This window comes from Neovison vison, chromosome 8, assembly GCF_020171115.1.
Source record: "Neovison vison isolate M4711 chromosome 8, ASM_NN_V1, whole genome shotgun sequence".
NCBI classification, from domain to species: Eukaryota; Metazoa; Chordata; class Mammalia; order Carnivora; family Mustelidae; genus Neogale; species Neogale vison.
Window position 1 is genome coordinate 21,792,816 of NC_058098.1, and position 16,382 is coordinate 21,809,197.

Here is a 16,382-nt window from a genome sequence, read left to right on the forward strand (position 1 = left end):
GTCAGACTATGTTTGGCGGGGCAGTGACAAATCCAGGCCCATGGGTTAGTGGTACAAACGAGGCTTCTCCCTAAGACGATGGAGGACACCTCGTGATAGGCAGCCCGGCCCGATCCAATGAGGTGGTGAGACCAGAGTGGACCCGCGGGAGTCAAGGCAGGATATGGACTACAATTCCCAGTCGACTCTGCGCGCGGCTCCCGATCCCTCCGCACCAATTTACTCAGCCGGCTGTTCACCACTGCCAGCCAAGGACCAAGCCTAGGTTTTTTTCTCGGAACCGAGGTCCATCTTCTTATCACAGTTTCAGAAAGAGACCACGGAATGTCCTGGAGGTGAAACGGACTTTTTGAGGAGGAACGCGGATGCAGACTATTGGGGAGAGGTCGCTCTGAAGCCACCGACTTTCGCGCGCTTTGGCGCGGGTGGTTGTGGGTAGAGCGCCCAGGAGGGAGAAAGGAGCCGGGGGGCTGTGACCGCGGCCTGAGGGGATGTTCGAGGACGAACCCCACGCTGAGGGGGCAGCGGTCGTCGCCGCGGCCGGGGAGGCGCTGCAGGCCCTGTGCCAGGAGCTGAACCTGGATGAGGGGAGTGCGGCCGAAGCCCTGGACGACTTCACCGCCATCCGGGGCAACTACAGCCTGGAGGTGAGCGGCGGCAGGTGGGGCGGCCGGACCAGACCCCCGCCAGGCCCCACCCCCGCCCCGCCCCTACCCCACCTTTTGGGGCGGTGGGAGTTTCCCCACCGGGAAGGGTCGCTGCCCCGCCGGGCGCTGCTGGGTGCGGAGTTGGGAGGGCGGGTGTAGACCCATCTGTCCATTTTCTTTCTGAGGCGGGAAACCGAAGTCCGGAAGAGGGGCGGCTTGTCCGCGGTCGCACGCCCCTCGGGGGTCCCCTAGACTCCACACCAGCTTCCCGCCGAGCGCCGCAGACGTCACGATAGCGCCCATAAATCTATTAAAAAACCAAATGCCGGAATGGTCAAAGCTGAAGTGAGTTGTAGTGCCGACGCCACCGCCCAGCCCTTTAAATATGTCATCTCGCTGCGTTCTCGCCACAGTCCTGGGAACCGTTCCACCGGAGTGCCTAAGCTACGTGCCCAAGGCCGCGCGGTTAGTGGTGGAGCCGGGCGGAGTCCGAGCCCTCGAACCGCCCCACCGTGCGGCCTCGCCCCGGCGGGCGGAGCTGTGGGCTGCTCGCTTTGATGAAAGCCGTCCTCAGCAAGTGGGGCTCAGCCTTCAGCACCAGCCTCCTCCCGTCTCAGTATCCTGATGCTTACCGCAGCGCCTGACTTTGAATTAAAGAAGTGCCGTCATTACTGGGGTTTTCCCCCAATCATTCTCGCGTGGAGCCCCCCCGCCCCCAGCAGCCCTGTGAATGTGGCAGGGCAGTATTATACCTGCTTTCCAGGTAGTAATATCAAGGCCCAGAGGACTGTGCTGCCCAGGGTCATTCTGCTAATTATTAAAGGACTCCAGTATAGAGAGGTAGCATTGCGATGGGATGTATTCCAGCATACTCCTCCAGTAACCTTAAATTCAGAGACTTTCCTGCGTAATCCAAGGGGCCTGGGCTCACTGACTTACCACCCGGTGAAATAGTTAATTCATGAGTGAATTATTATTATTATTATTAATGAAATAATTAATTGCATTCAGAGGCATGTAGTTGGATATTTGGAGTTGAGTGTTGAGGGAGAAAATACCTAAGAGACGCGCTTGTATGTCTCTGGGGTAGGACGGGTGGATTGGATAAAGGACAGTGACCTGCGGTGGCACGACTGGGAAGCTAAAGGAAGAACAGGCAAGTAAGGGAGATTATGAATTATGGCCACTCAGTGAAAACAAACTAATTTTTAAAAGCCTGAGAAGGCATTTCTGACTTCCTAAGTCCTCCTTTGGTCTGTCATTGAATAAACATTTACTGAGTGCAAAGTGTAGTCAAGGCACTACACCTCTTTCAAAAGAAACAAGATTTATCTGTTAAGAGAGAAAAAAGAGAGCATGCAGAGGGGAGGGGCAGAGAGAAAGTCTCAAGCTGACTGTGCTGTTAGCCAGGTACAGGACTTGATCCCAGGACCCTGAGATCATGAGTCAGAAACCAAGAGTCAGATGCTCAACCAGCTGCCCCACCCAGGTGCCCCTCAAATTCTTGAATATACCAAGTTTCTTCCCACTTGCGTGTTTTCTCCATGCCATTCCCTCCGTCTGGAAACCTTTCCCTCACTCCCTACAACAGGCAGATTGAAGAAATAAGTCTGAAGAGCTAAGTGAACAAGATGAAGTTGATCAGGACACCTTAAATGTTTGATTCAGAAAGCACAGATGTATGAATTAAGATTGGGGACTGTTATTTTGTCCCATGTCTTTTATTTTCTTCTTCCTCTTTTTTTTCTTTTGTTTGTTTTTGGTGAAAGGCTCTTGGAGTAGGTGTTTTCATATATCTACCTTTTTTTTTTTTTTTTAAAGATTTTATTTATTTGACAGACAGAGATCACAAGTAGGCAGAGAGAAAGGGAAGCAGGCTCTCCATTGAGCAGAGAGCCCGATCCTGGGCTCCATCCCAGGATCCTGGAATCATGACCTGAGCCGAAGGCAGAGGCTTTAACCCACTGAGCCACCCAGATGCCCCATATCTACTCTTTTTCCCTAGCCCTCTCCCCAGGGATGCCTGGGTGGCTCAGTCGGTTAAGCCTCTGCCTTCAGCTCAGGTCATGATCCCAGGGTCCTGGGATTGAGTGCCACATCGGGCTTCTTGCTTGGCAGGGAGCCTGCTTCTCTTTCCACCTCTGCCTGCCACTCTGTCTGCTTGCATGTGCGTGCTCTCTCTCTCTCTATCTCTTCCCCTCTCTGACAAATAAATAAATAATATCTTTTTTAAAAAAAATGAAAGAAATCCTCTCCCCAGCTCCTATCCCTGTCCATATACCTGACAAGCCCCCACTTATATTTCCCCCTCACCCCTTATATTTTGATGATTCACCATTTAACGAGTTTTAAGTCTTCTTCTGAATTCTCTGACCTCTCCTCAAAAGCTGTTACTCTACTGTATCTTCTCTCACACTTTATCTTCAGTTCTTATAGCATACATCTCACCAATTAAAGATAACCGTTATTTGTTCCTTTTCTTCACTCTAGATTTGGAATTACATGAGGTCAGAAACCATCTTTGTATTTCTAAGGTCTAACATCAAAGAATTAAAATAAGTAATAGAGTTGACTTTTTTTCCTTCCTTTTTTTTTTTTTTTTTTTAGGGGAGAAAAAGCAAAAATATTTGTACTTAAGTTTTCTCTTTTAGTTGTGTTTTCATCTAGTAACCTGTATCCAGTGGCTCTCTAATACTTGGATACTATTCCCCAAAATTTGTTAATCAAGACTTCTAAAAGTATTCAGCCACAAGCTTACATGCCTCATTTAATACCTTGAGCAAATAAGACTTCTCTATACATTAGGGTATAACACTGGGGTTTTCTTTTTGGTTTTTTAGTTTTTGTTTTTGTTTTTTTAACATTGGGTTTTAATTCTATTGGCCATCCATTCCTGTCCTCCCTTTTGGATTATTACAAGAAATCTTTCAATGTTTTTATTCTTTTAGAGACTGGTCTTTTCTTTTTTTTTTTTTTTTAAGATTTTATTTATTTATCTGACAGAGAGAGATCACAGCAGACAGAGAGGCAGGCAGAGAGAGAGGAAGGGAAGCAGGCCCCCTGCTAAGCAGAGAGCCCGATGCTGGACTCGATCCCAGGACCCTGAGATCATGACCTGAGCTGAAGGCAGCAGCCTACCCCACTGAGCCACCCAGGCACCCTAGAGACTGGTCTTAAAGAGGCTCTGCAGAACTGTGCTATAAGATTTGTGTCTAATTTTTAATCCTTAAATTACATATGTAGTTCAGTGGTAAAGTCATGAAGTAATTTTAGCTTGGAGATATCGCAAGTCTAAAGCAGACGATTAAGTGTTGAATTCCCAAATGTCACCTTTTTATACCATTGTAAACTGAGGTATCTATTACAGTGGAGAGGCTTACTTACTGTTTTAACCCACTGAGCCACCCAGGTGCCCCTTACTTACTGTTTTAAAGATTGGGTAGATAATTCCCCAGATTTTTACCTCACAAAAATGGTGGTATTTTTATGTTGTACAAGATAGATAAGAACTTTTTATATGTGACTTGCTTGCCATCTTTCTACTCTGTTCTTTCCTTTCCCTGCCATACTAGTTAAAAAAGAAGCATAAGGGGCACCTGTGTGGCTCAGTCGTTGGGCATTTGCCTTTGGCTCGGGTCATGATCCCGGGGTTTCTGGGGTTCAGCCCCAAGTGGCTCCCTGCCCGGCCGGGAGCCTGCTTCTTCCACTCCCCCTGCTTGTGTTCCCTCTCTCACTGTGTGTTTCTCTGTCAAATTAATAAACAAAATCTTAGAAAAAACAAAAGGAGGAATGCCTGGGTGGGTCAGTTGGTTAAGTGGCTGCCCTCAGCTCAGATCATGATCTCAGCGTCCCGGGATCTGGATCGGGTCCCACATCGGCTCCTTGCTCCACAGGGTGCCCGCTTCTCCCTCTGCCTCTGCCTGCCACTCTGCCTGCCTCTACTCTCTCTCTCTGACAAATAAATAAATAAAATCTTATTTAAAAAAAAAAAAAAAAAAGGGAGACATAAATTTGAAGTGGTGGAAAGGAATTTGAGCATCATCACGGCCATGACTGGTGTTTTCAAATCAAGTAAGCTAATGCTGAGGCTGAAAAATTTTAAGAGCACTCCTTCAAATAATTTGGGGTGTAGATGAGAGATCTATTTTTAGATTAATGCTGATATATCATCTTACACAGGACTGAAAATAAGGAGTTTTATACTCATTTCTGTAAAACTAAGCTTTGTGTGACCTTGGGCAAATATCTTCACTGCTCTGGCCTGTTATATACATATGAGAGATCTATTTTTAGATTAATGCTGATATATCTTACACAGGACTGAAAATAAGGAGTTTTATACTCATTTCTGTAAAACTAAGCTTTGTGTGACCTTGGGCAAATATCTTCACTGCTCTGGCCTGTTATATACATAACAAAAATAAGACCAGATAGTTCTAAGATCCTTTCTGGTTTTAGAACTCAAGCAATTTAACATAATATATTCATTTTGCTGTTTTGTCTTTTGCCTGCCAGGGAGAAGTTATACACTGGTTGGCATGTTCATTGTATGTTGCATGCCGCAAAAGCATTATTCCCACTGTTGGGAAAGGTATCATGGAAGGAAATTGTGTATCACTTACCAGAATACTGCGTTCAGCTAAACTAAGGTAAAGCACTTGATTTTTCAAACACTTTTATTATAAGTCCTAAATTTACTTTTAGAATTTAATTTCAGCAACTCTATTCCATTTAAAGTTTGTTGTCCTATAGGTATCCTTTTCCAATTCTCATATTCTTCCATTGCCTTTCTTCCTCAAATTCTGACTTCAGCCAGAGGAATTTATATGATTTTTTTAATCTGTAATTTTTCCATTATTTTTTTAAGATTTGGAAACAATTTCAAGCTTTTAGAAAAGCTGCAAAATAAGGAAAGCACCTAACACCCATATACCCTTGACCCAAATTCAACTCTTATTGACACTTTACTCTATTTGCTTTGTCATTTGATCTTTCTCAAATATCTTTTCCTCAATCATCTCAAAGTAAGTAGCATGCATTATAGCCCTTTACCGCTAAATACTTCATTGTGTATTTGGATAACTACCACAGTTACCAACTTCAGCAGAGTTAACATTGATATAATAATTTAATCTGTCATCTCTATTCTAGTTTTATTAGTTGATCCAATAATAATCTTGATAGCAATTTTTTAAAAGAATATTCCAATCAAGGATTAGGTACTACATTCACTATATCTGTTTAGTTTCCTTTAATCAGGAATATTTGCACAGCAAGAATGTAGTCCACAAACACTCCAACCCCTTTTTAATAGATTGCTCCTCATTTTGGATTTGTCTTATGTTTTCTTATGATTAGAGACAGGTTATACACCCCAGATAGAAAACCACATAAATAGTTTTGTGTCCTCGCTGTATCACATCTGGAGGCACAATATCCTTGTGCTTTGCCTGTGTTAAATTTGATTATCTGCTCAGTGTGTTGTCCTATAGTTTTTCTACTGTAGAGTTAATATTTTTTACTGTGCAACAAGTAAGCAATCAGTAGGTCTTAGCTATAGCTTTTCCTTGCCCTGGCATTAACCATATGGAAATATTTGCTTGATACAAAACAAAAGAAATGGAAGGATCCAGATTTGGATAGATGGTAATGTTCTCTCTTTCTGGGTTTTTCACCCATGACAAAACTATTTGAGCTTGTTGTCCATTTGCTTTCCTGGGTTTCCATCATGGAAGACAAACAAACTTTAAAAGACCTGTCGAGGAAGAGCAATTAAGTTTCAGTTTATGCTAAATTAAAAAAAATTTTTTTTCTCAGAACAATTTTAGTTTGCATAAGTGGAAAAATAATACATTCAAGACAATTTTTAAAACTTCAGTAGATACCCAAAAAAAAAAACCAAAACCAACTTCAGTAGACCTCAATTTTTGTCATTTATGATAAAAATAAAATGAAAGTATAATTAAGATTGATAAGAGTTGAAGTACTTTTTTTAATTGAGTAAAGCCTCCCTCTTCACTGCAGTATAAAATAATCTGACTTTTTTCTGTCAGTGCTTCTCATCATTGACCTTATAAAATTTTAAAAATCTTTATAATACTAGGTTGTTGGGGAAACAGAACAAAAAAAGGGTAACTTAAAATTTGGAGCACATGATAAAAATTTCAAATAATGAAATATTCTGGAAATAGATGGTGATGATTACCCAATGGGAATATACTTAATACCACTTAACTGTACACTTAAGCAGGGTTAAAATAGTAAATTTTATATTATACATACCTCTACCAAAATTTTTAAAAGGGTTCACAAACTTTCAAATAATCCAAAAATTCTGTTTTTCAGTGCTTTAGTTTTTTTAAAAACATAATGGGATCATATAAATATTGTTGCTTTTCTTTTTTTTTCCTTTAAAGATTTTATTTATTTATTTGACAGAGAGAGACACAGCAAAAGAGGGAACACAAGCAGGGGAGTAGGAGAGGGAGAAGCAGACAGGAACCTGACACGGGGCTCAATCCCAGAACCCTAAGATCATGACCTGAGCTGAAGGCAGGTGCTTAACTGAACCACCCAGGTGCCCCTGTTGTTGCTTTTCTTACTTTATATTCTGGTAATTCTTCCATATCACCATAAGTAGCTCTTCCTCGCTTTAGGACTTAAGATATAAGGATATTTCATACATTTAGCCAACCCTTTACTGATGACCATTTAGATTGTATCCAGTTCTTTGTGATTACAGACTATTGTGAAATGTATTTCAGATAAATTCCTAAAAGTGTAGGGATGGGTCAAAGGACCCCTTTTTTTTTTTTTTTTTTTTTTTTTAAAGATTTTATTTATTTATTTGAGAGAGAGAGACAGTGAGAGAGAGCACGAGCGAGGAGAAGGTCAGAGAGCGAAGCAGACTCCCCATGGAGCTGGGAGCCTGATGCGGGACTCGATCCTGGGACTCCAGGATCACGCCCTGAGCCGAAGGCAGTCGTCCAACCAACTGAGCCACCCAGGCGTCCCAGGACCCCCATTTTTTAAATGTAGAGTGATATAAATTTTTTTTTAGGTGTCAGATTCTTAACAACTAAAAGAGCATAGAGTATCATCATGTTCATTCAAACAAAAAAGTGATTAAAAATTACAAGTGATGTTTGTTATTATTTTCATTGATTTAAAATTTGGGCTGTTTATGAAATTTCAATTTTAAGTATAATTTTAAATGATTATTTAAGATCTTTATAGATAGGGAAAAATACCAAATATTGCTAATAAATCATACTGCAAAATACATATAAGTGCAGATTATAGATGTACATGTAATACTAGCAGGTTTTTTTTGAGTATTTACCTGTGAGCTAGGCATTTAATATGTGCTAAGGGTTTGTATGTCTTTATCCATTTAATCCTCACAGTTAATCCCATGAAATAAATCTCATTTTATAGATAAAGAAACCTAGTCACCTAGAGCTTAAATTACTTCTCAAAGGTTTTATACCTAGTAGGTAGCAGAGTATCCCAAATCCATACTGTATTACATATGTATCTACCCATAATATTAGTATGTCTGTTTTGAACTGTATTTATATTCAGCTTCAGTTTGTGAAAAAAACAAAACAACCTCCAACTTAAAAATAAGTTTCAACTGGGACATCTGGGTGGCTCAGTCGGTTAAGGGCCTCTCTTTGTGTCAGGTTGAGTACTGCATCCAGGTCTTTTCTCAGCAGGGAGCCTGTTTCTCCCTCTGCTTGCTCAGCCTGCCACTCTCCCTTTTTGTTCAGGCTCTCTCTCTGACAAATAAATAAATAAAGTCTTTAAAAAAAAGTTTCAAATAAAAGTTTATTTTGCTATTAAGTGTAATATTTAAAAGTGTAATATTAAAATAAATGTATTAAGTGTAATATTAAAAAGTAGTATTTGAGGGTGCCTGGGTGGCTCAGTTGGTTAATCGACAGTGTTTCAATTCAGGTCATGATCCTGGAGTCCCTGGATCCAGCCCAGTGTTGGGCTCCCCACTCGGCAGGGAGTCTGCTTCTGACCCTTCCCCCTCTCCTGCTCTCTCTCTCTCTCAAATAAATAAATCTTGAAAAAAAAAGTAGTGTCTGTTGTGCAATTTGAACTTTTAATTTAGTAAAGAAGTTGTCTGCCTCTCATTGTTTTAAGTGTTGAGAAGTAATTTTTCCACATTTTCCCTAAGTTTTTCAGTTACTTAGGGTTTAAACCAAGATGACATCCATTCATTCATTATTTTCATATTATTCATTATTTTCATAACTATTCATATGAATGAATAGTTCATGAAAAATTATTTTTCATACATTTTAACTGGAGCACTGGTGATACTAAATTTTTACAAAGTAATTTTCTTTTTTATGTTTTGAGTACCATTGAAATTCAGTAATATGCTGCTATTGGGACATACACCCCATATTTACCATCCATACTCTACATTTATTAAAGGGTGTCTGTGTGATAAAATATACATAACATTGGGGCACCTGGGTGGCTAGTCAGTTGGGCATCTGCCTCTTGATTTTGGCTCAGGTCATGGTCTCTCGGTTGTGGGATTTGCCTCCTGTCAGCAGTAAGTTTGCTTCTCTCCTTCTTCTCCTGCCCCTCCCCCTACCTGCTCTCTCTCTCTCTATATATATATATATAAATGAATCTTTAAACAATATATATACATAAAATTTACCATCTAACCAACTTTAAATGTACAGTTCAGTGGCATTAAATACATTTACATTGTTGTGCAGTCATCACCACCATCCATTTGCAGAATTTTTTCAGCTTCCCAAAGTGAAACCTCATAACAATTAAACAAAAGCTTTCTTCTCCCTCCTAGCCCTTGGCATTTATCAGTACTTCATTCCTTTTTATGGCTGAATAATATTCCATTGCATATATACCACATTTTGTTTATCTGCTTATTAGTTGATGGATACTTGAGTTGTTTCCACCTTTTGGCCATTATGAATAATGCTGCTATGAACATTTGTGTATAAGTTTTTGTGTAGACATATGTTTTCATTTCTTTTGAGTATATATGTATGAATGGAATTATTGGGTCCTATGAGAACACTATGTTTAATCTTTTGATGTACTGTCATATTGTTTTCCAAAGTGACTACCCAAGTTTACATTCCCACCAGCAGAGTTTGAGGGTTCCATTTTACCCATATCCTTGCCAATACTTGTTATTATCTGTCTTTTCTTTTAGGCCATTCTAGTGGGCATGAAATGGTATCTTATACTTCCCAAATGGCCAGTGGAGTTTCTTTTCATATGCTTTTTGGAGTATGATTTTTTTTTTTTAAAGATTTAATTTATTTGAGATAGCGAGAGAGCACGAGTGGTGAGGGGAGGGCAGAAGGAGAGGGAGGAGCATGCTGTCCACTAGGCACGGATCCCAACTTGGGGCTTGATCCCAGGACTCTGGGATCATGACCTGAGCGGAAGGCAGACACTTAACTGATGAGCCACCCAGGTGCCCTAGAGTAATGTATTCTTTACCTCAGAATTCCAACAAACAGAATTGTTTTGAAAACTGTGAAGTTTACTTTGCTTCTTATTTTACTTTAAAAAATCATACTCCTGGGTTAAGTAATAATAATGCTATAAGTTTATTTGTTTCCAAACATTCTGATGTGCTTTGTTCCAGGTTAGAACAGCCATACTAGGAATAACAATAAATACAATGGATTTATATATTAGTCAAGCATCTTGTTTATAAAAAAACAGATACCAACTACTGACTAGCTAACTAGTCTTTAGACAGAGTCTTTAGGATGACTTGAGAAAGCAGAGTTGGAAAATGTCCAGGAATAAAATGAGACTGGGTAGAGCCAAAAAGCATATCACAATAATTCATCTAACAAGGACACGACTTACATGGCTGGCAGTGCCATTTCTGGACATTGCCACTGTGTTTGTCCCTAATAGCTGAATATTGCTGATGATCCTGCTATAAGAATTTATCACTTGCTCAGTTCTGTGTATTTCAACTCCAGTTTCAAAATCACAAACATATATCAAAAACCTCAGGTTTTATGCCTTTACCCTAACTTCAGTGAAGCTGATCTATCTAGTAGACAGCAAGACTCAAAATTGGGGAATTCCTTGAACAAAAGAAAGAATTTCACATGCTGAGCATCCCTGCCTCCAAAACAGTCTCCTATAAAGGACTCTAACTTGTTACCCAAAATAAATATTTAGTAATCCTTAAAAAAAAAACTTGCTGTTATTGCTAAGAATCTTTTAAAGAGACTCAGATTCTCAGATTTCAGTCTGCATATCTGGAGTTTGAATACCTATGGATAATTCGCTGATGATGTCTTTCATCACCTTTTTTTTTTTTTTAAAAGATTTTATTTACTCATTTGACAGATGGAGATCACAAGTAGGCAGAGAAGCAGGAAGAGAGAGAGGAGAAAGCAGGCTCCCCACTGAGCAGAGAGCCTGACGCAGGGCTCGATCTCAGGACCCTGAGACCAGGGCCCAAGCCAAAGGCAGAGGCTTTAACCCACTGAGCCACCCAGGCGCCCCCATTCCCTCACATTTTTTTTTTTTTTTAAAGATTTTATTTATTTGTCAGAGAGAGAGAGAGGGAGAGAGAGCAAGCACAGGCAGACAGAATGGCAGGCAGAGACAGAGGGAGAAGCAGGCTCCCCGCCCGAGCAAGGAGCCCGATGTGGGACTCGATCCCAGGGCTGGGATCATGACCTGAGGGGAAGGCAGCCGCTCAACCAACTGAGCCACCCAGGCGTCCCTTCCCTCACCTTTTTTAAAAAGGTTTCATTCTGGGGCGCCTGGATGACTCAGTTGGTTAAGCAGTTGCCTTCGGCTCAGGTCATGATTCCAGGGTCCTAGGATTGAGCCTTGTATCAGGCTCCCTGCTTAGCAGAGAGCCTGCTTCTCTCTCTCCTGGCTGCTGCTCTGCTTACTTGTGCTCTCTCTCTGTCAAATAAATAAAGTCTTTAAAAAAAAAAAATGAAGGTATCATTCTGGTACTGGTTCAGTCTTTACTACTGAACCTGGCTAGTTCAGTCAGTAAAGCATGTGATTCTTGATCTCAGGTTTGTAAATTCAAGCCCCATGTTGGATATAGACATTACTTAAAAATGAAATCTTAAAAATTCTGTATATAGCACTAGACACTTAAATGAATGCTACAAATTTTCAATCTAAAACCATACTAACATGAGGACATAAAAAATTTACCCATGATTGAATAAGTCAGAAAGGTGGGCTAATAATCTATTGAATAATTTTCTGGGTATGTTCTACCTTCTTCATTTATATTTGATGGTGGAACCACATATTGGAACACAAACACTTGAATTTTATTCCTAAACTATAACTGTCTGTTGCTTTGTGATCAACTTCCACAATCCACTACTTGGGAGATTCTGTTTGTCTTCAAACTAATTTCATGACTCAATCTGTTCACATTACTTTAATATATATACAAACTATTGTCTGGGTGCTGTAGGAAATTAAAGAAGTAGATAGGTACCATTATTTCATGGATAGAATACATTTATGTAATGACCACTAATTCAATATCTATATTCCCATAGTGATTCTGGAAGCCAGAGGAATTTCAGAGCGCTTGGGAATAAGGTTTTTCGGTTGCCTTTTTTTTTTTTTTTTTTTAATAAATTTACGCTTTTAAGTAAAGATTTTTTTTCTTTAATCAAGATTCTTAAGATTCGTAGGCATAAATAAAATGTTAACTTGTCCTTTATATGGACTCACTTTAAAGTTGAACTTTTTAAAAAATAAACAAAGTTGCTTTTTTTGTTTAGTTTAATACAGTTTTTTAGTAAAATGAAGAAGTGGATGGACATGTCAAACCTGCCGCAAGAATTTCGTGAACGTATAGAAAGGTTAGAAAGAAATTTTGAGGTGTCTACTGTCATTTTCAAAAAATTTGAGCCAATTTTTTTAGATATATTTCAAAATCCATATGAAGAGCCACCAAAGTTACCACGAAGCAGGAAGCAGAGGTAAGACTCTTAATTGTTATATAATTGACATTAAAAAAAAAAAATTATGCTATAAACTTTGGAAATCTGCGTTTTTGAAAGTCTGCTTTTTAACAGAAGTATCCATTTGTAAAAATAAATTTTTTTATAAAAAATTTTTAATCCATTTATAATTACCATATCTGGAAATTCAGGGTAATGTTTTCACTTATTTTTTATAGTCTGATTATTTTATGTGGATTAGAAATATTAAGTCCACTTAATGAACCATAGGTTGTCCTTTATGAATAGAATTTTACATGTAATTTGACTTTACTATTTGTTATTTATATTTGCTGCTTCAATTTAAATGACCTTGTGGAGTGATATTTAGCAAGTTAGTTAAAAAGTACATTTTTTCTTTTCTAGGAGGATTCCTTGCAGTGTTAAGGATCTCTTTAATTTCTGTTGGACACTCTTTGTTTATACTAAAGGTAAGGTGATACTTTCAATGGTTTTACATTTCTGCTGTGGGAATTTAGTGTTATTTGACATAAGAGGTTTCTGATCTTTGTGTTTTTTTTCTTATAAAGGTAATTTTCGTATGATTGGAGATGACTTAGTAAATTCTTATCATTTACTTCTGTGTTGCTTGGATCTGATTTTTGCCAATGCCATTATATGCCCAAATAGACATGACTTGCTGAATCCATCATTTAAAGGTAAGACCTTATTTACTTTTGAAAACTAGTCATCAGTATTTAGAAAAAGTTTTAAATGTTGACCATATTCTTCTGACCATTTCCTTTTGCTTTTCATATCCTGTCAAACTAGGTTTACCATCTGATTTCCATACTGCTGACTTTCGGGCTTCTGAAGAGCCTCCCTGCATCATTGCTGTACTGTGTGAACTGCATGACGGACTTCTAGTAGAAGCAAAAGGAATAAAAGAGCACTACTTTAAGCCATATATTTCAAAACTCTTTGACAGAAAGGTACTGCACTTATAAGTAAATGGCTAAGATTTTTAAAGGTTAGCAGCAAAACCTCTAAGGAAAAAATAACGTTTTAAGCAAGTTCTCAGCATTAAAAGACTCAGGGTCAAGATTTCTAGGTTTCAGTGTCTGCCATGATTTAAAATGCTGTAATGCAGAATCACCCTATGATCTTTCATGATGTGCAAAACTGAGCTGTTAAAGACTGTGACCAACTATATATACTGTCAAGTAAATGCACTGGTAGAGATGGCCGTAAGAGGTTTTAATAAAAGAATTATAAAGAACCGAACATTGGAGTAAGCCTAGTAAAGAATTATGGAAAGCAGAAGGTCAGGGTAAATTAATTTACTGCCACAATTTTAATAACTGCTATTTACTAAAGATGGGGTGATACATAACAACTATAGTTTCAGTTCTATATAAATAGAATAGAAAATCTATTATAGTTTTATAGCCACTTACAGGCTACCTACATGCATTCTGGATTTTTTTCTCAGCAATTTACTTAGCTATTTCTGTGTTTATGAAATGGCTTATTCCTCTTGTTCTCAATTTCTTACTTTCCCAACATTGAGCCATTTAATCCAGCTAGTACTTGAGTTTTCTCTTTGGTAAAAAAAAGGTGGGGGGAGGTGGATTAGGTCATCACGGTGGTTCCTTCAACTCTTTGTAGATGATAGGAGATTTTTCTTCAGTCATAAAGTCTTCTCTAACTGGGTGGTTCTTCTTTTACACACACTTTTGTATTTAGCTTTTATCTTTCTTCCTGTGTGTATGTATGTGCGTATGTATATCATGGCTCCTTACCTTCAAGTTAAACATGTCCAGCAAATTAAACTTTGAAGAATTATCTTATGTGCTCGGCAGAAGCACCACATTAGTGGCCCTGGGGTATAATGAGCATAAATTTTGGTTTGCCTGGATTATCTAGGTTTTGGTTGTTGTCTTAGCATAATTATTATTGCACCTCCTTTCACTCCAGAAGAGTCCTAGTTTGGATAGTTGTCCTCCTACTCATGGGCTGCAGATGTTTTGTTTTGCTTATATAGAGTGTTCTTTATTTTTATTTCATTCAATTCTAATTTATATATAAAGACTTTTAATATAAAATCTCTCTCAAGGGGCACCTGGTTGGCTCATTTAAGTGTCTGACTTGATCTCAGCTCAGGTCTTGATATCAGGGTCATGAGTTTAAGCCCCATGTTGGGGGGGGGGAAGGAAATAAAATCTCTTTCAAAAATCAGGGACTATGGCAATACAAGGTTAGAATTTCTACATGAATTTCTACATGAATAACAATTGTTAAGCTAAGTGATGCCCACCTCTTTTTAAGATGGGAAGTATGCTTTCTGTCCTCTTAAATTTATGTATGTTGAACCCTGACTGCTGAAGGCATTTGAGTTTACAACCCTTATATGTAATAATCTAGGAATAGTGTGGGTGCATAGAGAATATTATAAACAGGGGCACTTGGGTAGCTCAGTTGGTGGAGCATCCAAGTCTTGATCTCAGGGTTGTGAGTTCAAGCCCCATGTTGGAGCCTAAAAAAAGAAAGAAAAAAAAATATATATTATATAAACAGTGTAGTTTTCTTCTCTCACTAACAATAGTACCTATATTCCCTTTGAATGTTTCCTTGCCTGACACATATTATCATTTAGTAAATGTTAGTTTCCTTTCTCCTTAGACCAATGTTTAAATTGGATAGCTTTTGTCAGAATCACTTGGGGGAATTTATATAAAATGCTGCCACAGCTCAGGACTTGTGGTCCATCAGTCTGCATTTTTTTAAAAATTCCAGGGGCACCTGGATGGCTCAGTGGGTTAAAGCCTCTGCCTTCCGCTCAGGTCATGATCCCAGGGTCCTGGGATCGAGCCCCCATCAGGCTCTCTGCTCAGTGGGAAGCCTGCTTCCTCCTCTCTCTCTGCCTGCCTCTCTGCCTACTTGTGATCTCTGTCTTTCAAATAAATAAATTAAATCTTTAAAAAAAAAAATTCCCCTAAGTGACTGCCTGAGTGGCCTAGTTGGTTGAGCATCCAACTTGGTTTCGGCTCAGGTCATGATCTTAGGCTCGTGAGATCCAAACCCTGAGTTGGGCTCCATGCTGAGTCTGCTTGAGATTCTCTGTCTCCCTTTGCCCCTCCCCCCGTTCATGTGCTTTCTCTCTCAAATAAATACATCTTTAGGGGAAAAAAAACTGTATCTCTAAGTGATTCTTACGTCACTAGAATTTAGAAACCATTGCCACAGGCTAACTTAAAGGTATTTTTAAAAGTTGACTTTACATTTTTAAAATATTTTATTTGTGTGCTAAATAGGTTTACTGGTTTAAAGGAAATACTGAGTAATTCTGTTTTGTGTGTATTTTTTATAACAACTGCCAATGTGAAAATTTAGATAAATGTCATGTTTTTGTATCTATGTTATTATGCTTAATTACATGTCAAAAAATGACTTTTTCTTCCCAGATTTTAAAAGGAGAATGCCTCCTGGACCTTTCGAGTTTTACCGATAATAGGTAAGTATTTAGCATTAATGGTATCTGCCATATTATAGGCTGTTGATGATTTATTGCAGTTTTTTAAGTGGAACATTATATTAAGGTAAATACTCCAAACTTAGGTTCCTTCTGCATTAGTGGAATTGACTGAGGTTGTTACTAATCCTTGTTGTCTCTAAGTAGACTTTTTTTTTTTTAAGATTTTATTTATTTATTTGACAGATGGAGATCACAAGTAGGTGAGAGACAGGCAGAGAGAGATGGAGAAGCAGGCTCCCT

General features: G+C 39.0%; 1 protein-coding gene across 4 annotated transcripts in view; it reads left to right on the top strand.

Moving 5' to 3' along the window:
- The first annotated feature begins 205 nt into the window (after positions 1 to 205).
- RBL1 (RB transcriptional corepressor like 1) overlaps positions 206 to 16,382 on the top strand; it is a 68,694-nt gene continuing 52,517 nt past the window's right edge. For all 4 annotated transcript variants that reach the window (XM_044263068.1, XM_044263070.1, XM_044263069.1 and 1 more), the window contains exons 1-7: positions 206 to 647; positions 5,163 to 5,296; positions 12,446 to 12,646; positions 13,034 to 13,098; positions 13,198 to 13,326; positions 13,439 to 13,599; positions 16,072 to 16,121. In XM_044263068.1, the coding sequence (XP_044119003.1) occupies positions 492 to 647; positions 5,163 to 5,296; positions 12,446 to 12,646; positions 13,034 to 13,098; positions 13,198 to 13,326; positions 13,439 to 13,599; positions 16,072 to 16,121 (896 nt within the window). In that variant the 5' untranslated portion in view covers positions 206 to 491. The remainder of the gene's footprint in view (positions 648 to 5,162; positions 5,297 to 12,445; positions 12,647 to 13,033; positions 13,099 to 13,197; positions 13,327 to 13,438; positions 13,600 to 16,071; positions 16,122 to 16,382) is intronic.